General features: G+C 45.4%; 1 protein-coding gene across 1 annotated transcript; it reads right to left on the bottom strand.

The window, feature by feature from the left end:
* Positions 1-551: 551 nt before the first annotated feature.
* Positions 552-21,147, bottom strand: U2AF2 (U2 small nuclear RNA auxiliary factor 2). Its single transcript, XM_083707723.1, has 12 exons — positions 20,527-21,147; positions 13,795-13,930; positions 12,086-12,115; positions 11,022-11,125; positions 9,672-9,823; positions 8,212-8,328; positions 7,573-7,711; positions 7,324-7,403; positions 7,003-7,125; positions 3,513-3,599; positions 2,340-2,588; positions 552-1,100 (listed from the first exon to the last, which is right to left on the bottom strand). Exons 1-12 carry the CDS (start codon positions 20,573-20,575, stop codon positions 966-968), a joined length of 1,401 nt encoding a protein of 466 aa, XP_083563849.1. The 5' UTR covers positions 20,576-21,147; the 3' UTR covers positions 552-965.
* Between the last annotated feature and the right edge of the window lie 1,124 nt (positions 21,148-22,271).

The raw sequence follows: 22,271 nt of genomic DNA, 5'->3' as shown, positions 1-22,271 counted from the left end.
CTTCCTTAGAAGGAATTATCTGAAGTTTAGATTTATCATTTTGCTCTGTCTTTTGTTCCTGGGACTAAAAGGTAAAGGTACCCCTGCCCGTACGGGCCAGTCTTGACAGACTCTAGGGTTGTGCGCTCATCTCACTCTATAGGCCGGGAACCAGCGCTGTCCACAGACACTTCCGGGTCATGTGGCCAGCGTGACAAGCTGGCGAGCCAGCGCAGCACACGGAACGCCGTTTACCTTCCCGCTGGTAAGCGGTCCCTATTTATCTACTTGCACCCGGGGGTGCTTTAGAACTGCTAGGTTGGCAGGCGCTGGGACCAAACAACGGGAGCTCACCCTGCCGCGGGGATTCGAACCGCCGACCATGCAATCGGCAAGTCCTAGGCACTGAGGTTTTACCCACAGCGCCACTTGCATCGTTCCTGGGACTACCCAGCATTAAATCTATACATAAACCAGGCAATTTCCTATGGCCAAGGGCTGGGTATTCTCATACGCTTGTTAACTTGCAACTGTGGATTAGAAACATAAACAGATGTCCAAATGACACCAGGGAATTGGAAAAAATGTTTAATTATGAGAGACAATGCTAGAGAAATAGTCGTCCATACACACAGCGCAGAGGAAAGGAAAATACAACAAAACGGGCCCATCTTGTTTTAGAGCAAAACTCCTCTTAGGAAAAAATCAGAAACATCACAGTGGGATGGGGATATGGGGGAAAAGAGACAACGTTTCTACTACAGAGTAACCATCACTGGGAAACCGAGGGGGGTGGGGTGGGCCGAGGGAGCTGGTGGCAGGGATAGAAAAGAAAGGGATTGGGACAATTGGAAGGGGAAAAAAATACAGGAGATTTTGGCCATAAAATATAAACAGGCTATGTTGCTAAAGGAGCCTCTCCGGCCAGCGAGCTGCCCCTGCCTCCTTAAAACCCCCCACACCCCCATGCCTGGCTCAGGGTTGGGCTACCAGAAGTCTCGGCGATGATAGGAGTCAGGGTCGCAATACTTGGTCACCACGACCCGATTCGCAAACTTGCGCCCAGTCAGGCCTTGCATGGCCTTCTGACAGTCGAAGACAGATGTGAACTCCACGAAGATCTACAAGAAGGATGGGGGGGGGGGGAGAGAAGAATTAATAGTATACCTACCCCATTTAAAACTGCATTCATAGGCAGCTGTGGGGATGGGAAACTGGAGGAGTAAGATCTGGATCCAGAGCCCTACTGCAAATCCAGCCAGATGGGCGGGTTATAAATAATAAATTTTATATAATAATAATAAATATTAATAATATTAATAATAATAATAATAATAATAATAATAATATAAAAGAGTGGGCATGCATGAAGAAGGTATCTGAGCCACCAGCTCTGCTGTCACAACACACCTAACCTTCAAGGAATGCTTCTTGTCTGTTTTCTTGACTAATTATGCTGAAACAACTCAACCCATTCTCTGACAAACTGACCATAGCTTTATAGTTCTCAACGTAATAAGATATTTGCACTGATTGGTTTTAAATCAGTCTAGTACCATAGAACTCTGATGTGGCAATAAGATTTTAACAGGGACTTAAGGCATCAAACTAGATTTCAAGCTTTTCTACCTCTCCAAGAGCTCCTAAGTCCAACAGAAGTACTATGCAACCCACTGCCTCTTAAATCCTGCTTTGGAGAGGGAATACCAGAAGGATCAGCAGTGGCAGGAGTCAGGGTTGCAGTACTTGGTACCCACAACCCCTTTTCTGGATCACCAAAGCCTAACTTTTTTGTTAACTGCCAAGTTGCATTGCTGTGATCCAATCTTGTCATGCCTTTGTGAAAGTATGTCTTTCTGCTAGAGTTGGAGCTTTCTAGCGGCAAATCATATTACTTCAGCAATCCATCCAGTACTTTGCCCTCCCCTTTCTACCTAAGTCAATACAAAAAAATTCCTTCCAGTAGCACCTTAAAGACCAACTAAGTCAGTTCTTGGTATGAGCTTTCGTGTGCATGCACACTTCTTCAGATACCTATCTGAAGATACCTAACTTCAGAGCTTTCGTGTGCATGCACACTTCTTCAGATACGTATCTGAAGAAGTGTGCATGCACACGAAAGCTCATACCAAGAACTGACTTAGTTGGTCTTTAAGGTGCTACTGGAAGGAATTTTTTTGTTTTGACTATGGCAGACCAACACGGCTACCTATCTGTACCTAAGTCAATGTTTAGCAACAGCAGCATTTTATCTGACATGCTTCCTTTGTTCCTATCCACTTCGCTGTTCTAAACCCATCACACCCACCTACCGAGAGAGAGAGAGAGAGAGAGAATGAATATGAGCAACTGCCAAGTACCTTGCCACAGCCAGGCACCTCAACGCCATCAACAGGCCGGGGAATCTCAATGGACTTGACAACACCATACTTGCTACACTCATCGCGCACATCCTCGACAATCTCCTCATACTCCTCGTCATCCAGCAGCTCCTCGGGCAGCACCATATTCATGAGGCACAGCACCTCCGTGGGGTGACCTCCCATCTGCACCTGCGAGCTCATCAGGCCCGGTACCTGCAGGGTCACTGGGGTCTGGTTTATTGTGCTCTGTGGGGAAGAGGAAAGAAACAGAAATGAGTACCATGCCACTGCTGCCAAAACCCCATCCTCCCATGGAACAATTCTACACAAAGACCTAGCCTCGGAGCCCTGGCATTTTTTCCCTTCCACTAAACCCCGAAATTCTGCCTCTTAGAGCTCAGTTTCTAAGGATTGGAATAAAAGGAAGGGGTGGCAGCTGAAGTCATCCTTTGTATTATCAGCTATATGAAGATTTTGGCATGTGGTTCTTGGGAACTTTCTCTCTGGTTCTAAAGCTCTGCCTATCAGGGCAAACAAACTCTTCCTCTGATATATAACTCAAGTACATCAGTTGACAAGAGTGCCATCCCACATTCTCTTAAACTAATGCAGGTGGTTGTGTGTCATTATCAATGCAGAAAGTCACCAACCCTCTTTTTTAATGACATTTTTACCAGGGGTCTTTCACATGTACTGCGGCCACACAACACAGAGCCAGATCTGTTGGATACCACAGTGAGGACAGAACTGGGCCCTGACAGATTAAAAGAGTATTTTGCCCTGGTTTACATACACAGAGGGAGATCTGAACATACGTTTTAGTGACATAGGGAAGCTCCCTGAATTCCAAATTGAGAAAGCATGTCTCTGCTCTAGAGAGACTGGCCCTTACAAAAAAGACAGTGAAAGAAAGAGCCTTGATCATCTGACCAAAGGAGCATCCTGCTTCTCAGTGGCCAATCAGATGCTTCTGGGAAGCTCACAAGCAGAACAAAAAGGCAACAGTCTTCTCATACTCTAGCCACTGATAAAACCTACTCTTCTTGAACCGCTTGGCACCTTCCTGAACCCCCTCCCCACACAAATATATACAAGAAACCTTACTCTTTCACAGCACCAGTCCTATCCTCCCCCTCTTCCTACCACCCAGCAGTTCCGTTCCTTCCTCACCAGAGTAGCATTCTTGGCTCCGACACTGGCTCTCTGCACCAACAGTTTCTTGTCGCCCAGCTGCATGCCATTCAAGCCCGCGATGGCCTGTGAGGGCAGAAAAAAGTGAATCCAGACACTTCAAATCTTGTGCCTCCAAGGCCACCAGCCACATACCCATCCACCCTTTGGCCCCACCTCTAAAACATCAACACAGTCACACATACAAAGGTGGCTTCTTCCTTGCCCCCCAACCAGACTCCTACCTGAACTGCACTGCCATGGCATTAATACCGTATTTAGCTCAGTTACCTGCCGGGACCCAAAATGGGCATAGAACCAAGGTTTAAAAAAAAGACCACAATGTTGGAAGGGGTTAAAGGACTGTCTGCATGAAGGAGAAAGTGCAGAGGTGAGGTTTCAGCTTCAGCTAAATGTCATTAGCATAGACAGACTGTTCTTTTTCCAGAATGTGAATTCCATTGCTCTGTAGTTGCTGACATACTTCTAAATTGCACATCCCCTCACTAAGCCAGCTCCAACAGGGGCCTAACTACCAGGGTTCACACCAAGGAAATGTTTACTTTCCAGTCTAGTCTCATATGCAAATGTACAAGTTTGAGCACACTCCCACCCGCTTCGGCTTGGTACAATCCAGTGGATGAAACAGTGGTCTTGTCTTTGTAAATAGGATTCAAATGAAATCCCATCTTGGTTGTGACTCATGAGTTTGCCTGGCAAGTCATGATCAGAGACTTATTACTAAGCATTGTGCAACTTTCAAACATACGTAAGGGTCAAATATCTGCAGAATCTCAAGTTTTGTTTTAAAGGGGCACAATTAATTCTCTCTCTCTTCTAGAGTTATCAGCAGCCAGAGCAGCAACTAGACACAGTATCCAGTACCACAGTAACTTACTGGCATCTACCCACCCCTTTTTCACTCAGATGGCTTAAACCTAAATTGCCCTCCCCCACAATGCAGTATGCCACCCAAGACCTTGACTTTCACAGCTGTCAACAAATACATTAAATTTCTGTGAAGTTGGAAACTTTGGACCTGCTAGGGCTCGGAACATCCAGTTTTGTCAGCATCCCATCTGTAAAACGGGTCTGAATTAAAAGCCTGAGCAAATGGCACCAGGAGACAAACTGAGACAGCTGACATTCTTAGTTTGGATGCAGAACAGCAGAGTTCAAGTCCCATCCCAGGGGAGTGAGAGTAGGCCACCACCTCTCAGAATAGTTGTGCAACTAAAGCAAGGTCATATTGAGTGCACTGTGAACTGAATCATTAAGCACTTTAAAAGAGCTGAGATCTTTTTGAATTCCGGAGATACTTAAGTGTAACACTGGATTCGTGGGTTCTCTATCACACTCCAGATGCTGTTACTCTTAATATTTTGTTTGCCAGATTCTGTGTAATGTTTCTTCTTGCATCCAAAAACACTGATTTTTAATAAATGAGGGGAGGGAACCTTTATGTGAACCAATTAAAAGTTAACTTCAGGATAGTCTTCAGTAATGCTATTTCTTGCCAAACCCTCAACTTTTGTATACAACATTATGGACTGATAACATGTCACCTTGCTGCAGACTGCCATTCATCATGAATCACTTCTTGCCAGGGCATGGGTGTACTTTTAACTCCCAAGAGCACTGGGTATTAACTTTCCCTTGCCTCAGAGAACGGTATGGTAGCAGTTACTCCTAGATCAGCAGTTTCAGGATGCAATCTTCAAGCACGATTGGGGAGTAAGAAATCTCACTCTCTTCAACAGAGCTACGTTAACAATCACTGGACTGTGCTGTCAACATCACTTAAAGCTAATTCATACATCTCCTAGAAACCTTAGCAAAGTACAGAAACTTAGAAGTGTTTTTTAAGCTACCTTGAAATCTCCATTCTTGACCACAGCAGGCTGTACTCAGCTACTCTCTCTCCTGCTAACCATTTCAAGCTTCTCTTCATAACTGCAGGAGAACTTGGGTTGTTTTTTTTAAAGCCAAGTTATTTAGGATGCTTTGTTCTAGGCTAAAAACTGAATTTGGTAGTTGAGAGTCCAAGTACACAGAACACTGAAAACAGAATTGTACTTTGAGGAAGCCATTTAATCAAACACATTGTCCTGAGGCCAGGCTCTATAAACTGCCTGTGATCCTCAGATGTAGGGCAGTATAGAAATTTAATTAATTAATTGATGAGGCAATTGCCCTGGGCCTCACACATGGAGACCACACTCACAGACAGTACACAATGGGGAAGGGATAACACCGAGAGTACAGTAAGAGGAAAGGGGGATTAAATTAGTGTACCCAGACCCCAGACAACATCCCAAAGTCATAAAAAGGGCCTGAAAGCAATCACCCCAGATTCCTTGTTGAGTCTCATTCACAAGACATTTATCCCAATAGCATCTAACCAAGATCTACCTTCCTACAGTTTAAATAAGCTGCTAGTCACCCTACTCTCAGCGAACACTGCAAACTCTCCTCTGCTTCTGATGCCTTTCTAAGTATCTGAGAATTCTTTTTTTCAAAGGAGCACCATCTAATTCTGAATGTCTGAACCAAGATTTTAGCTCTTGCTAAAAACTCACAGCTTTCTCCTGAATGCAGAGAGACCAGAAGAGCATGGGGAAAACACACATTTCCCAAGTAACATATGGGAAGAAAGAATGCACGGGACGGGAAGCAGGCGTGGGAAGTATATATAGACACACATATCCATACACACTAACAGAGGCACTCAATTATGAAAGAAAACCACATGCATAACCCTTATGAGATCAACCCAGTAATGAGAGCTTACGCTCAGCATGCAAAGTTACCACCGACACTCTCCGAACCCTATAGGGATTTGTGGGGTGTTTCCTCTCCACCACAGGTCCCCCCCTCTCCAACAGGGGCAAGGGGAAAACCGGGGTGCTTTTCCTTTGGTTTATAATTACACATGCCAAAACTTGCATTTAACAACTCCTGCCGGAGTTAGCAAGCAGAGCATGTCTGCAGGTTAAGGGCCTGTTCCACCCCCTCCCGCTGTAACACTAAGCACAGCGAGAGAAAGGAAACTCAAGTTATTCTTAAGAGTGCAGGATGGAGAATTCACTTGGGGTTGGGGTTGGGGGGTGGGACAGGTGAAATGTGCTACGGACCCGGCTCTTCCCTGGCTGGTGAGGGGAGGGCTTCTTACCGGCTCTCGGTCGGGCACGGCGGCCGGGGTCTTCGCAAAAAGGCCGAAGCCTTCTCCGACTAACATTCGGGGAGAGTTGTTGTTTTTTTGGGGGGAACAAAAAGCAGAAGTGATCAGAACACTAACTCGATGGTGTCTGCCGCTAAGTCAGCAGCTGTGCTGTAAGGAGAGAAAAGCTGGCACCCCCTAGAGGGGAGGAGAGAAAAAAACACCCCACCTGCTCAAAGGATAAAGAACCCCCCTATCCCACGGGCAGGTCGGCGAGCTGCTGCGGAACAAAAATAAAAAAAGAGTACCACGAAGAGAGGCTGGCCCTACCTGGTCTGTGACGTTGATGTCCACATATTCACAGAAGGCATAACCTTTCGACAGGCCAGTGGCACTGTCCTTCACCAAATTGAAAGCCTTCAGGGGTCCAAAAGAAGTGAGCAACTCCTTGACCTGAGAGGCAGAGGACAAGGGAAAAACAAAGGTGAGCTACGAGGGCTTCATTTGGGTGCGTGCACACAATCATGCTTGCATGCCACCCACACAGGTGTTTTAAGCACTGTGTTGAGCTAAGGAGAGTGGCTCTCCAAAAATGAAGACACTTAAATGGAAAGGAGGAAGGGGGTGAGAAGGAAAGAAACCGCTTCTCACCTGATCATCGTTAAGATAGTTTGGCAGACCCCCAATGAACAGCTTATGAGCAGAGTCTGGAACCACTGTGGACACCACTCCTGTGGGGAAAGGGTTAACATGGTCTGTTGAAAGGGGTTTGTGTCAGTCACATTTTCAGATCAAATGCATATGGGAAGACTATGTGGGGTCTCATCCAGTAAATCACGTAAAACTCTACCCATCCCCTTTGGTCTTCCTTAGTTAACAGGGTGCATCTAGTATACTCACCTGGCACATAGACTGAAGGGTTTTCAGACATGCCAGGGAGCGGTTGGTAATCATGTGGGCGTCTGATCTTCAGCGACTGTCCCTGGAAAATGATCCCATCAAAAGCCATAGCCTGGGTAGTTTCATCCACAGAGCGAAACTGCAGCAGCAAAAACAAACAAACAGAAACTGAGAAGGTGAAAGGTTAAGGATGTGTGGTATGGCCTATGGGGGGGGTGATTAGACGCCTGCACTGAAGGGCCAGATAATGAAAAATGCTGGCTCGGGGGTTCTTAAGGGAAGAATTCCACCCTTGCGATGAAAGGGGTTAAACAGTCAGTAAACAAACTGTGGAAGTGATAGAATCAAGTTGTTATCTAAGTCATATACTCTGCATGTATACAATGAATGAAATTTCCACCAAGTGTGTTCCACATTCTAGAGCAAATTCCACAACAAAAATCATGTTTTCTATATAAATAAGCAAGGCATTGCTCAGAATCTCCTGCATCCAGAAAAGCCTAGCCAAACTCTCTCCTGACCTCTCCCACCAACAGATTATGTGAAATTCTAAACTTGTCATATTCTGCATGTTGGAATCATACCCATCTGAAGTGCCCTCTTACACTTGCCTCAATGCATGTACATGCCTCAACTCACCTCCAAAAATGCAAAGTTCTTGTCCTGGTTTATCTGCACTGCCAAGACAGGGTTCCCAGGAGCCTGGGTAAGGCCACCAAGGCGCATCTGAGCATTGAAGAAATCCATCATAGCCTCCTGTTGGGGGTCACGGAGAGAATGGAAAAGGGGAGGTTTTATGGCACATACTAGAAAGGCCTTCAGGATCACAAATGGATTACAAAGCAAAACTGCCTACTTGCCTGCTGCGATGGTAGCAAACTTTGGGGCTACGGGGGGATTGCAGTCCCACACATTATCCACTTTAAAAAGAAATGGAAACAACTCTTTGGTCTTTTTTTTTTTTTGGTAGAGATATTCAAATAATGACCACCCATATTTAATTCCCTGGTCATTTAGGCACTAACAGTGCACTTCTATACCAGTCTACCCAGACAGAGGCAACAAGTGGGACTTATTCCAAGTATGTATAGGATTACAGCCCAAATATTATTATTTCCCATTTCCACCCAAATAGCTGTTTTTCTTTACTCTGAATCCACCTCTGTTCCAGATATTTGGTCTTCTCTGCCAGAGGCATACCATGTGTGCAGAAGGGGGATATGAATTAAGAGCTCTGGAAAGGGATTACAGTAGGTTCAGCTCAAAAGGTATGGCAGATTATGTATAGCCCTTCATGTGTGTCACACAGTAATGTCCCTTGACAGATTTGGACAGTGAAAAAGGAGGACTGGAAGCAATGCTGGAATACTGCATAGTTCTAACTCTTAAGTTCCAGCTTAGTAAAAACACTGCAAAGGCTCAAGCGAGTCACCTTGCTCGGTAGTACACAAAGCAAATATCCCAATCCACAGTAATTTGCCATTTTAATATTGGAACAATTTGTTCCCACCTGAACACTTGGTAAACCCTGAAAGAAACGTGAAAGAAGAAACTAATGTACTTGGGGGAAGAGAATGTGGCCATCAAAAATAGAACAGCAATTATAAGCCTCTGCAGCCAGATTACCAACCTCAACTCCCTACCATTTTGAACATGAAAGAAAACATGAAACTTCTTTCCTACAGCACCTCCCCACCCCGCATTGTTAAGGACTGAAGAATTTGTAATTTACTCAATTCCAAAATAGAATAGCATTGCAGTTAACTCTTGCATTTCAAAAGACCTGGTCTAAAACATGATCTCTCAGAAAGGAGTATTTAAGCACTAGGTGATTAAAGAAAGATGAAGCCAGGAGCACATGGCTGTCACAATCCAACATAATTCTGGCACCTGCTGCATTGTCCTGAAACTATTTTGGAGTCCTTTTAGCAGGATGAAGAGATCTGAATGCTGAATTCAGCCTCACCTGGCTCGTGTTTTCACTATGAACTTATTCTCCCAAATTTCTCAGCAGAGCATCTTCCTTTCAACACCCCTAACCCAAGAGAGAAAATACACCAATGGGTTCAGAGAGCACACCTGAGGGAACAAGCAAGTACCTCAGTGATTCCAAAGGGGATATTTCCCACATAGAGACGCCGGGCTTGCCGTGTCATCTGGCTGCCTACTACTGGCACAGGAGTGGGAGTCACCGCCAGTCCATCAGGGGTCATCGTTGGCAGGAGGGCTGTAGCTGGAATTTGCCCAGCAGCTAGGTAAGGGGGAAAACAAGACTAGCTGTTACAAATTGAAGATTCTCATCTGGAAATATCACAAGGCATATCACTCCTCATTTGGAGAGACTGATAACAAAACTACACAGCATTCACTTTTTAAAGGAACTGACACAAGTAGAAGAAGAAGAGTTTGGATTTGATATCCCGCCTTTCACTCCCCTTCAGGAGTCTCAAAGCGGCTAACATTCTCCTTTCCCTTCCTCCCCCACAACAAACACTCTGTGAGGTGAGTGGGGCTGAGAGACTTCAGAGAAGTGTGACTGGCCCAAGGTCACCCAGCAGCTGCATGTGGAGGAGCGGGGAATCGAACCCGGTTCACCAGATTACAAGACTATCGCTCTTGACCACTACACCACACTGGCTCTCAATAATTATGATTATTGCTTATATACCACATTTTATCCCAAGTGACTTCCAAGTGGTTTATATGATAATAAACAAATGACATGCCATTAAATGGGGTGGGGAGAGGTGAAGGTGGAGATGAAACCTAGCGTAAACAATTTTCTGAAATCACAAAAAGTTTAACAAGTTACTTCTCTATTTCTGGAAGGACAAAATGGCATTTTCAAAAATAAATAAATAAAACAGGTAAGACAATATGCAAACTTTAAGCAGCTTCCAAGCACAAATGATTTTTTTTCTTTTAATTGGCCGATAATCCCAATTTAAGGTTTTTAGCACTCACAGTTGTAGGAATATGTCTGTGTAAGTGTAATAGCAGAACACCAACCTCAAGTACCAGAATCAAGGAGAGAAAAAGAGATCCAGATTCAGATAGTAGATAAATGAGCTGGCAGTTTTTAACATTCATGTGGCAACGTTAAGAGACTTGTTCCCAGTTAAAGCAGACATATATTTTAAATGTAAAAATCAAAAAAAGAACCAAGTGAAGCCCACTTATTGGCCTAGCTGTGTAGTGAGAAAAATTGATCCAGAGTTCTTCCTCCACCAAGGGAAAATATCTGACTTCAATTTGATTTCTTCAGGAATGGAGATGCATGCTTGAAATTGGGATAAAATTTCAGAAGGAAAATAAGAACCTCCAAAGGTCAACACAAGTTTGTATTTCCATTAATTTGCATGGTAGAGGAACATGCTCAAGGAGCTGCAACATATAACACTATTTTACAATACATTAAGGCAAGGTGACTGAAGCGGAAGCAGACCCACCTTGCATGGCTTTATACTGCATGGGAGTGATGTGTTCAAAGCCTGGGGGCGGGACATCCCAGTACTTGCGAACCTTCTTCTTCTTCTCATGCCTGGGAGAACGGCTGTGGAAGGAAGACCGGGAGGAAAAGGTCAGCTGGAAATGGAAAAAGCACTTGGGCTTCTGTTGAATGTAATATGAAGATTAATGTACCAGTCATGTCAACTCTACACCTGTTTCAGTTTGGGACACTACATCAGGCTTCCTCAACCTCAGCCCTCCAGATGTTTTTTGACCTACAACTCCCATGATCCCTAGCTAGCAGGACCAGTGGTCAGGGATGATGGGAATTGTAGTCTCAAAACATCTGGAGGGCTGAGCTTGAGGAAGCCTAGACCAGGGTGGATAAAAATCAATTATTTTTTAAAAATATATATTAAGAAATTGATTTCTTTGAGGCTACTTAGCAGGAAATAAGGATTTATTTTAAGTTTTTCATGTGTGCTAAAAATCAGTCTAAGTTTTTTTCCCCCAAGTTTACCCACATCAGTTAACAAACACAGATACATATGCTATAATGTTATTGCTTTAGTTAAATAAATTGTTTAAATTGTTATTAAGGAAATGATCATTTTTCTCCTTCCAATAAAGTACAGCAAAAAAGTTGTTCAAATGTAAACAGTTAATTTATTAAACCTCACAATAATTTCATAATTATCTGCCTATGTATTTCTAATAGTATAACCAAATCAGGAATTTTTGATTTAACTGTAAAAGCTACTCTGAAAATTTATTATTCCAAAAATGAAACCTTGATCTGGTTGTAAATATTAAGATTATGCCAGCAAGAATAAGTCTTTTTTAAAAAAATATTTAAATCAAGTCTTACTGACTAGTGATTTAAATCAAATCCACCCTGACATAAAGACTCCAGGTCAGATCCCTTTTAATAGTAACCCCCAGGATGAATCCCAGCACTAAATGTGATAATTGTATCTGCACCCAAGATTTGATTGCATGGCTGCCTTTGTTAACTGTGGAAGAGACAACCCTGTCAGCACAAGGAAGAAGTAGCAATACTCACCTCAGGGGACCCGCTAGGCTTAGGGGTGATCTGAAATTGAGAAACAAAATGGGTTTGTAACCATTCCTGGAGGATACAACAGGCCCAGGCAGCCAACTCAGTAACAGCAGCAGGGCCCCATGTGCCCTGACAGAGACTGCGGACCAAGAAACAAGACCGTATGGCAATGGGGGGGATCAGAGGGATCTGCAGAGACCACCACTGATGTATTAACGCAGCCATAGATTATTTTGTAACTTCATTAAGAAAAAGGGAGAGAGAGAATAGTCAAACTTACACTACACAGTGCATCTGTCTAGAGAGGATGTTAGACAGCAGAAATAAACCAGTGCTTTATCAGCATCCCTGAACAAGATGCTGAGCTTTTCAAAGATGTTAATCAAGCAGTTCTCTGACTTTCATAGTTGCATTACATGCACATAGAGCAAAGGCAGACAGTGGTGATAGGGCTGCAACACTCATCTGAGCCAAGAAAATGGAAGTGTGCTGACTAGCAGGAGATGAGAATATTATTTAATTTAAAGATTTCTATGCTGTCCATTGCTCCAAGGAGAATCAAAGCTACTAGCAAACCATAACAAAAAACCTAAAACAGATACAACTCCCTTTTTAAAAAATCAGAGTATATGTATTTAAATTGTATTCAACCTGATTAACAAATTTCAGCATCGAATAAGCAACAGAACCAAGACAGTAATTTTATCTGTAGAGCAGTTATGGTGCTTTCCAATCTCAGTCACTAAGAGAGGAACTCTGTGTGCATGCGCACGAACACACAGAGACTGTTTCAGAAGCTGACACCGTATGAATCTGCTTTTGTGCCCCCGAAGTGCTTCACTACCACTCTCATATGCAGTCAAGAGTGCAACCTTCCTTCCTTTCTTGCTCCCCAACAGTTTGCCAAATTCTGTAATCCTGCCCCAACCCCCAAAGCAGAACAGATGTGAAAACTACAACGCACACTAAGAATGATTAATTGGGTACATCGCCTCTACTAGTATGGCACAGCTTCTTTTCATTTCAGTGGCACTTAAGCATAAGGCTTTCCTAGGAAATGGTACATAAAATCAACCAATTTACTTTGAGCAGAATTGCCATTTCCCTTGAACTGAATTTCAATTTCACCCTTGCTGGACATACATTATAATCATCTAAGTTTCTGCCATTTGCTAATTCACACTGCCTTTCTTTCTAAAAATTAATCAATCCCAAGTGGTTCTATACCAGAAAGAGCCCTTAAACTTTCTTTCCGATATGAATTTCCACCATCTTGTTCTTCTACTAACATGTTTCAAATCATGATTTTGAAGTACATAAAACTGAAATTAAATTGTAGGTCTCCATGCAGAGGCAGTTTATTTTTATGTACAGATCTTAATCAGGCACTTTATAAATAATCAGCATCTCAAAAAAAACAGAGATGGTACTTGGAAGCTTTGAATACAAGGGTTAAAAAGCTCTTTGACGTTTGCAAAGAGCTTCTTTCAGCAAAAAGTCTAAATTCCTATGTTCCATCATAAGGATGAGAGGACCTCTTAAGACAGGTCTGCTCAGTTAAGAACAACTTCTTCATGGATAACAGAAAATGAATGAGGCAGGACTAAGTTTGCCCCAATGAATCTTATGCATCTAAGGTTTTGTCCAGGGCTTGAGCATATTGCTGGACCCAAAAAAGTGGAAACCCAAGCTCTTCATTCTGCAACCCATACCTGCGTCTCCTGCGATCCCTTGAAACACTGCGCTGATCCCTGTTGCGCCTGTCACGGCTGCGACTGCGGCGTTTCCTGTCACGACTCCGTGAGCGACTGTGGCTGCGTTTCCGGTGACGATTCTCTTTGTCGCGTTCTAAAGACGAGAGAAGAGCTTGATATGCTAATGGTTGCAACATAGGAATGGAGGTCACACTTCTGGTTATCACAAACTCTTACCACTCCCCCTAGGAAAATCAACTCAAATATACTCATGAAATTGGAAAGGTGTGGTATGTAGAAACCAAGGCTGCATTTCCCCAGGTTACTCTCAACAGCCACTGCTTCAACTTGATAGACCCATTTCTTAGCCTGAGTCTTGTCTGGTTGCAAATTACCAAACTCACAAATGCTGTATGGCAATGGATCATCTCATGAACAGGTATTTATCCAGTATAATAGTGGTGGCTACTAATGAGAAGAAGGGTCAGAAAGCCCTCATGTGCCAAGAATAAACTTGACAGGCTGGTTAGGCTGTGTGTTCTTGTAGATAGGTTGTGCCAATGCTTAACAAGGATCTGGGATATATTTTGTGCCTGTACATCTCCTCAATCAGGAGTTGTTAAGCTGTGGTCCTTCAGATGCTGCCAGACTACAAGTCCATCATCTCTGGCCACTGCTCATGATGATTAGAGCAGATGTGAGTTGGAATTTAACATCTAGAGGGTCATGTCTGCCCTAAATCAAGTTCAGCACCTACCATTCTTTATAAAAGGCCATAATTAAATTGGCCACACTTGTAGATGACAATGGGCAATAACTGCCCTTGGAAAAAGGGGTCAGTGAGAAGCTATAAAGAGGCAGGATAGGAGGTTCTTTCTAGTTTCTCATTGCTAACATTCATGAGATAGATTTTAGCAAGGTGTGATTATCTCAAGATCAGCTTTTACCAAATCTAGCAAGCTGGGGCTCTTTTTGAGGAAAGAAAAGTCCTGATGCTCCAAGGAATTAACATGGCTCAATCTTTGGGAAGTTAAAACTGTTATTGATGGGTCTCTTAAAGGAAATGCATGAAATCAGAGGCTGCAAACTCTTCTAAGGAAGAACTGGATGATTGAAAAGGATACACTAGGAAGAAAATGCTGTAAGGTGCTGTTTTTGCTGTTTATATTCCAAGTATCTCTGCTTTCCATTTTTTAAAAACAGCAGATAAAGAAGCTGCAGCCATCATCTATCATTTAGCTAAAAACTGAAAAACGAAAGAGATGCCTGTCTTGATTACTGCTCTCCACAGCACCCCCTCCTCTAGAATGCCTTCTGAATGTTCTAGTCATCGCCTTCAGTACTTGAAGCAGCTCATAATTTTACATATTTTATTACAAGTGAAATAAATCATGCCAACTGCAGAATCTGGGTTTCTTCTTATGCCCCATAAATTTATACCCCTGCCCTCTTTTAATGCTGCACAACAGGGAAAGGTGAGCAGCATTATGAAGTGTCACAAATAAAATGCCTGGCTACCTCAGCTTCTATGGTCTCCTAGAAATAAAAACATTTTCTTGGTTCTGCACAAGACTGACTCCTACAAATAGGATGCTTCTTTTCAGGAACCACTGCTTCTTTTTATTTGGAGTGAAGCAAGTCAGAATTAACACACCAACATCAAGCAGCAGAATTCAAATTGTGACATAAAGAAGAACTGTTTTGGACACTAGAGACAACTCATGCAGCTGTGCTGGAAATACAGAGCAATGTTGTACAATGACCAGCACAAAGCAGTATTTGTAATGGCACATCTGTTGCTGTATCATGCAAGGCATGGGGGTGTTAAGGCTCTCTGGTAACAGGAATGTTTGGGTTTCTGGCTTGGGAGAACCAATGCAAAGCAGAGGTGAAATCTGTAGTGCTTCTGGTTTATTTTCTGTGCAAAGAAGCAAAACAAACAAAACACTGATGTGGTACAACACTTATTTTTGAAGTTTCAAGGAGAAGATGTTGTTTTCTCTTATTACCACAGGCTATCAATCCAAATCACTCATCTTTGTTTTACACAGGAATCCATTCCTGCCTTGGGCAGTTTTAGTGCAAAATGTAGCGCTAAATGGCTTTCTTCAAAAGGTGTTTATGAGCCGAAAGTATTCCTTTGAGGCCCTGTCACTCCTACATTCTGCCCCACAGTCTTTGCTAGGGATTCTAGATCCAAGGCAAAATGCAAGTAAGACATTTTAATACTTTTAAAAAACTTTTTGAATGCTTCCCCTCATGCCTGCTAAATGAATGCAATCTTCTGGGGTCCCCAGTCCACCATCAAAAATATATTGCTAGATGAAACTGTGAAGATCCTTTCACATCGTCAAAGGCAAATAGCCTATTATTGTGTGTGTCTGCAGATTTGAATAGTAATCCTGCACTAGCCTTAGAAAAGGAATAGAACAGGATCTCTGATCACTTCCTGGAGTCGCACACGAGCAGCAATTTTGAATTCCTACTTCACAAATCCAACTGAGATAACTGGGTAAGTAAGGACGCTGTCAGATGGCATTCAACCTACCCAGGTCTTGCCAGCTAGTGTAGACACTACCTACCTCAGGGGTCAATTCCCTTGCTGGAAATTTATGCACCCAGGGGAGGTCCAGATCACCACTGGGAACCACTACCAGAGGCCCATATTGACTGACATTGATAGCCAATTAAAGGTTTGTGGTTACTATGACCCTGTCCCTCCCTCAAGGGTCTTTGAGCTTGTGAAGTCAGTGACAACTGTCTGTTCCAAGGCTGAAGTTGGAAAAGATGACTGGAGCTTGTTATTTTGAAGTAGTAAAGAAGTGCAGCCCCACCTTGGGGCTGAGCAGGGATTGCCCCAGCAGAAGAGCAACTGTCAGGAAAACCCCCACCCCCACTCTACAGCTGCTTGGGGTATGTCAGAGGGAAGGCGGAACACTTGCCACTACAAGAGAATTTGTAGACATAACTGGTATGCATAACTGGTATTTGTACATACAACAGTTGCTTATACAGTTTGCCACAGATAGCAGTGATCAGCTACTACTTACATTTAACTGCCTATTTATACTAGACAGGGTGAGTTTGCGCTTGCATGCCCTTTTTCAGAATCAGAACAACATTATCACATATAGCCCATTAGAAGAGTCTGGACAAATCAGATCCTAGGAAATTTCCAGAGTGCACAAATCTCTACTAAAGACTTCGTGATTAGTATGATAGTAAGGCATGCTGTCAGGGGTTCAGGAGCAGAGGCACAGGAGTGGGCGGAGATGGAGAGCGAGGAGGAGGAATGCGAGGGGGGTGGAGGCAGTGACAGCGGTCAGAGGGATTCCACGAGCCTCTCACAGAAGGGAGCGCCGATGACCAGGGCAAGGAGGGTGCCAAGGGGGAAACCCCAGAAGGAAGGGGCCAGCGGGGACTCCCAGAGCAGCAGTTGGAAATCAGGACCAGCTTCCCCACCAGAGCGCAGTGGGGGGGAGGAGTCCCAGGAATCGGGACCAGTGTTCTCACTACCAGCGAGAGGAGATGAGTCAGGATTGACCACGCCTCCATCGGAGCGGGGAAACGGTCAGGAGGAAGGTTACCGGCTGGGCGCGCACGCCAAGTTCAAATGTACAGGCACAGCAGGTAGCCCGGATAGGGAGCCAGGTCCTAAAGCCCGCCGGAAGGAGGGGCAAGACTCAGGGGGGTCAGCGTCAGAAGAGTCCAGAAAGGAGGAAACCCCAGGGGGCAGGAGGACCCAGAGGAGGAAAGAACAACGGAAGAGGTGGAGTAGGGCTAGGATCTTAAACTGGTGCGGAAGGGGTGATGAGTCAGACGGGACTTCGCCGATCTAAGGTTAAGACGTAGGGCTGCACGCTCTGGCGTTGGAATGGAAACCAAACTTCAATAAAGACTTTTGTACATTACATCAACCTGGCGTTGGTCCTCTGTGAGCTGGGACCTAGAGGCAGCCCTGACACATGCCCTATTAAAAAGGTCTACCTTATGCCACGCCTGCAAATAGCAACTAGTCTGATCACCTGGGGCAAACAAAACAGCCCTCAATTAATTAGGCAGAGATGCCTTACAAATGTTGGTAGCTTGCATTTTCTTTTTCCATGCAGACAGGCAATTTTTGCAGTTGCATTTCAAGGTTGCAGTCTGTTTGTATTCATGTGAACACTTGGCTATGAAATAAATACTGTGGGATTGCTGCCTAAAGCAAGAACCAGCCTGTGGTCCTTCAGATGTTGCTGGACTGCTACTCCCATCGTCCCTGACCCCTGGCTACGCAGGCTAGGAACACTGGGAGTGCCTTGCCCTACGGCAGGCATGGCCAAACTCGGCCCTCCGGATGTTTTGGGACTACAATTCCCATCATCCCTGACAACTAGTCCTGTTAGCTAGGATGGTGTGAGTTGTAGTCCCAAAATATCTGGAGGGCCAAGTTTGGCCATGCCTGCACTAAGGGAATCATTTTGTGTTGTATTTGTCCCAGTGCATTGCAGGAAGCACCACCAAAAATATGCAAGAGTAAAGTAATGCTACCGAGAAAGGAGCCAACATGTATCTCTATTGGGGATCCAATATGGAGTACAGTCATACCTCAGGTTGAAGTCGATTCAGGTTGAGGCTTTTCGGGTTGCGCTCTGCAGCAAGCCCGAAGTAATGGAGTGCGTTACTTCCGGGTTTCGCTGCTCGCGCATGCACAGACACTCAAAGCGGAAGCAGCAAATCGCGACCCATGCACATGTGGGTTGCATTCGCTTCAGGATGCGAACGGGGCTCCAGAACAGATCCCATTCGCATCCAGAGGTACCACTGTAGTGGACTTGTGCCTAAGATACTAATTCATAGGTGCTCATACCCTCAGATAAGTGAGAGTGATGTGGCCTTTCTAATTAGCTAAGATTTGTAAAAAGGTGGAGAAAAGAGCCGAATGAAGGGAAATGGGGTAATGTATTTTGCAGGTGGTTGAAAAATTAGCCCAAGAAGGAAAGACAATACTTTACTCAGTGTCCATGCTAAGCAGCTTGTTTTAAAAGAGATCCACTCCAAGGAGAATGCCAGCAAGCTTCTCTGACACAGTAGTTTTCCATTATGCTGGCAACCAGTTGAAAGTGTGTGTATGTGTGCGCGCGCGCAAAGTAGTGCCTCAGGCCAAGTGAATTTAGTCTAAGTACTGATGGGAAAAAATCTAATTAATATGTGTTGGCTGAGTTGTATGTAAATCTGGACTTTCCCCAAAAAACTTAGTGGACTGAGGAAAGGCTGGATAGCCCAGCTGGCTTAGAGTGTGGGGCTGATAACATCATGGTTGCAGGTTTAATCCCAGTAAGGGACAGCTGCATATTCCCCATAACGGACAGCTTCATATCCAGGCGGTTGGACTAGATGATCCTCAGGGTCCCTTCCAACTATGATTCTATGATGTAGGGAAAAGAAGAAATGTGGTTCAGCCACTGTGGTGTAGTGGGCAGTTCTGGATGAGGTCTACTGGAGATTGGATCCTTGGGCAAGTCATTCTCTCTAATCACAGACTACCTGATGGTTGTGAGGAAAGTTCATGAGATTTATGGAGGCGAGGATAAATAAGTGAGAAGAGGTGGGAAGAGAGACAAGAGATGTGTGAGAGCCAAAGTTGCATAGTTGCTAACATCAGAATGGTGAGATCCGGCTTCAAATCCCCACTCAGTGAAGAAGCTCACAGCATAATCTTGGGCCAGTCACCATCTCAGCCTCATCTACCCATCCCTGGATTGTTGTGAGGGCAAAAGGGGTGTGTGGGTATCGCCATATGTTACTTTCAGCTCCCTAAAGAATGAGATAAAAATAGTAAGAAAACCCACAAACGTGAGAGTTTTGAGAGGAAGGGAAGAAGGGTGTTGCTCAGTGGTACACAGCACGCTATACATGCAAATGGGTCCCAAGTAGGGTTGGAAAAGCCTCCTTTCCGAAATCCTGTGCAACCTCTGCCTCTCAGCACGGAGGAATACTTACCGAGATGAACAAACATTCCCCTCCCATTTCTCAAGTTTACAACCCACCTTCCCTAACGCAAATCCTGCACTGGGAGTGGGCGGGAGAACCAGTTACTTATTTACTTGGCCCTCCTTTCTTCCATCATGCTTTGCTCCCCGCGGCGTAAAGGCTGCATCGTGTGCTTTCTTTGCAGGAGGCAACTAAGCGAGGAAAGTTGTTGTTTGGGGGGGGCGGTGTAATAACAACTAGGCAGCCTCCCTCTTTCCCCAAGAGAGTGAACAAAACGGACTCCAGGTCCCTTTCCTCTCAGAGTCCGCCTCATGGGGCAGAAAGTGGCCCGAGAGGGAAAGAGCCCTCCCCGCATTCCATAGCCCCGCCACGCGCCACTCCGTTAAGGGCGCGCGCGCAGGGCCACCAACGGTTTCCTCGCCTCTCTTCCCTCCCCCGCTTCCCCAGCTGCCGTTATCCCCACGATCAAACTCCCGCCAAATAAAGCGAGAGGGAAAAGGAAGTGGCCGGACACGCGAGAGCCGGCCGGCCGCCCCTCCCCCCGTCGCCGCGCACAAACACACGCGCTCTTCGGCCTAACTCGGGTCTCCACCGTTGATGGGAGGGCCATTTAGCCGCCCCCACCCCACCCGCTCCAGGGCAGCTCAGGGCCCGTCGTGAAGAGCGTGTGGCGGGCGCAAGAGAGCCATCAATGTCGAAGAGGGCCGCCTCCCTCGCTCGCTTTCTCTCTCTCCCCCACCCCCTCTCGGCCCGCCCGCCCCTTTGTCCGCTCACCTTGTTTGTTTTCGTTGAGCTGCCGCTCGAACTCGTCGAAGTCGGACATGGTTAACGGAGACGGGACGGAGGAGGGCGGCCTGAACGCGGCCTCGCAGCTGCTCTAGTAGCTCTCGCTCTCCAGCTCCTCCTCACGCACTAGGCCGCAGGGGCGCCTTCCCTTGAGTTCGGCAACTTCCGGCGGCAGCTTCGGGTGTTAACGGAAACGCTCGGCTATCTCCGGAAGACGCTTTCGAAATACGCTCGGCGGCCTCCTTAACCTCTCTAGGACAAAGCCTCGCTCGCTTTTCTTTATTCAGAGAGCCTTCCCAGGAACGCTCGGGAGAGGCCGCCCCCCTCCCGTGCCTTCGGGTTTTCCCGGAAAGCCTCGGGGAAGGCCGAACCCTGCGCCTTCGGAATTTTCCGGAGAGCCTCGGGTACTTCCGCTAGCGTCTGTTTCTCAGCGCCGCATGAGTTTTGCTCTTCCGTTCGTGCTCCCGCTTAAAAGGAGGGAGGGGAGAATAAAGAAAGCGCGGCTTCTCCCGAGTCTTCCACAACTGTTTCCGGGGCTTGCAAGTATTTCCGTCGGACTTTAGGCAGTCGCTTCCGGCACAGCTCTTGCACTTTGACCACGTGGTGACCGCTCTTTATAAGAAATAAAATCTTTGATGAGGGTCAGCTTTAGAAGGGTCCTGCTGGGATCGGAACAAAAGTCCAACTATAGATCAGCATCCTCTCCAATCAGGGGCCAACAATATGCTGTTATAAGAAAAAACTGCTCCCTTTCCCTTATGGGGTATTTCGGAGCCCGTATAGAGTCCTTAAGTGGGTTCCCTATCAGTAGGAGAAAATAACAGAGGCCAACCAGAATATATTGAGAAGCAAAAAGGCTAGTAAGCCTGATCTTTAGTAAACTGTTGCAACAGGGTCCCCACTTACCACACGCAAGAGGGAGGAGAACCCTGAACAATGGAGTGCAAAGCTTTTATATAGACTTTTGAAATTGCCCACCCTGTAGCCAAGGTAAAGGTAAAGGTAAAGGTACCCCTGCCCGTACGGGCCAGTCTTGCCAGACTCTGGGGTTGTGCGCCCATCTCACTCAAGAGGCCAGGGGCCAGCACTGTCTGAAGACATTTCCGGGTCACGTGGCCAGCGTGACATCGCTGCTCTGGCGAGCCAGAGCTGCACACGGAAACGCCGTTTACCTTCCCGCCAGTAAGCGGTCCCTATTTATCTACTTGCACCCGAGGGTGCTTTCGAACTGCTAGGTTGGCAGGCGCTGGGACCGAGCAACGGGAGCGCACCCCGCCGCGGGGATTCGAACCGCCGACCTTTCGAGCGGCAAGCCCTAGGCGCTGAGGCTTTTACCCACAGCGCCACCCGTGTCCCATGTCATGTAGCCAAGACCACCCCTCAAAACATCATACATACATTACAGAAGGAGGCGGTCTGCAGCAGAAATCCTATCCGGCAGGATACCTAATACAGTAATGACAAAACAAAAACAAAAAAAGTTGGTCTTTAAGATGCTACTGGTAACTGGAAGGAATCTAGTTGGTCTTTAAGGTGCTACTGGAAGGAATTTTTTTTATTTATTTTATTTTTTATTTTATTTTTTATTTTTTTTGTTTTGACTATGGCAGACCAACACGGCTACCTATCTGTAACTAATACAGTAATGGTCACTGATTGCGTTCCCTGGGCAGTCTGGACATTCTTTTGTGATAGTTAATACTTTAGTTCTGGAATCCATCTCACAGACTCGC

The sequence above is a fragment of the Podarcis gaigeae genome (assembly GCF_964106915.1).
Source record: "Podarcis gaigeae genome assembly, chromosome: 13".
Taxonomy (NCBI): Eukaryota; Metazoa; Chordata; class Lepidosauria; order Squamata; family Lacertidae; genus Podarcis; species Podarcis gaigeae.
The sequence above is the reverse complement of the archived record's forward strand: the minus strand, read 5'-3'. Positions and strand labels throughout refer to the sequence as shown.

What these genes read in the sequence shown, in the direction of transcription:
- U2AF2 (XM_083707723.1), bottom strand. Translation starts at nt 20,575, where the DNA reads ATGTCCGACTTCGACGAGTTCGAGCGGCAGCTCAACGAAAACAAACAA. An exon ending in TCCCCTTTGGAATCACTGAG is followed by an intron (nt 8,329 to 9,671) that starts GTACTTGCTTGT and finishes GACCCCCAACAG; the next exon opens with GAGGCTATGATGGATTTCTT. An exon ending in ACTATCTTAACGATGATCAG is followed by an intron (nt 7,126 to 7,323) that starts GTGAGAAGCGGT and finishes TCTGCCTCTCAG; the next exon opens with GTCAAGGAGTTGCTCACTTC.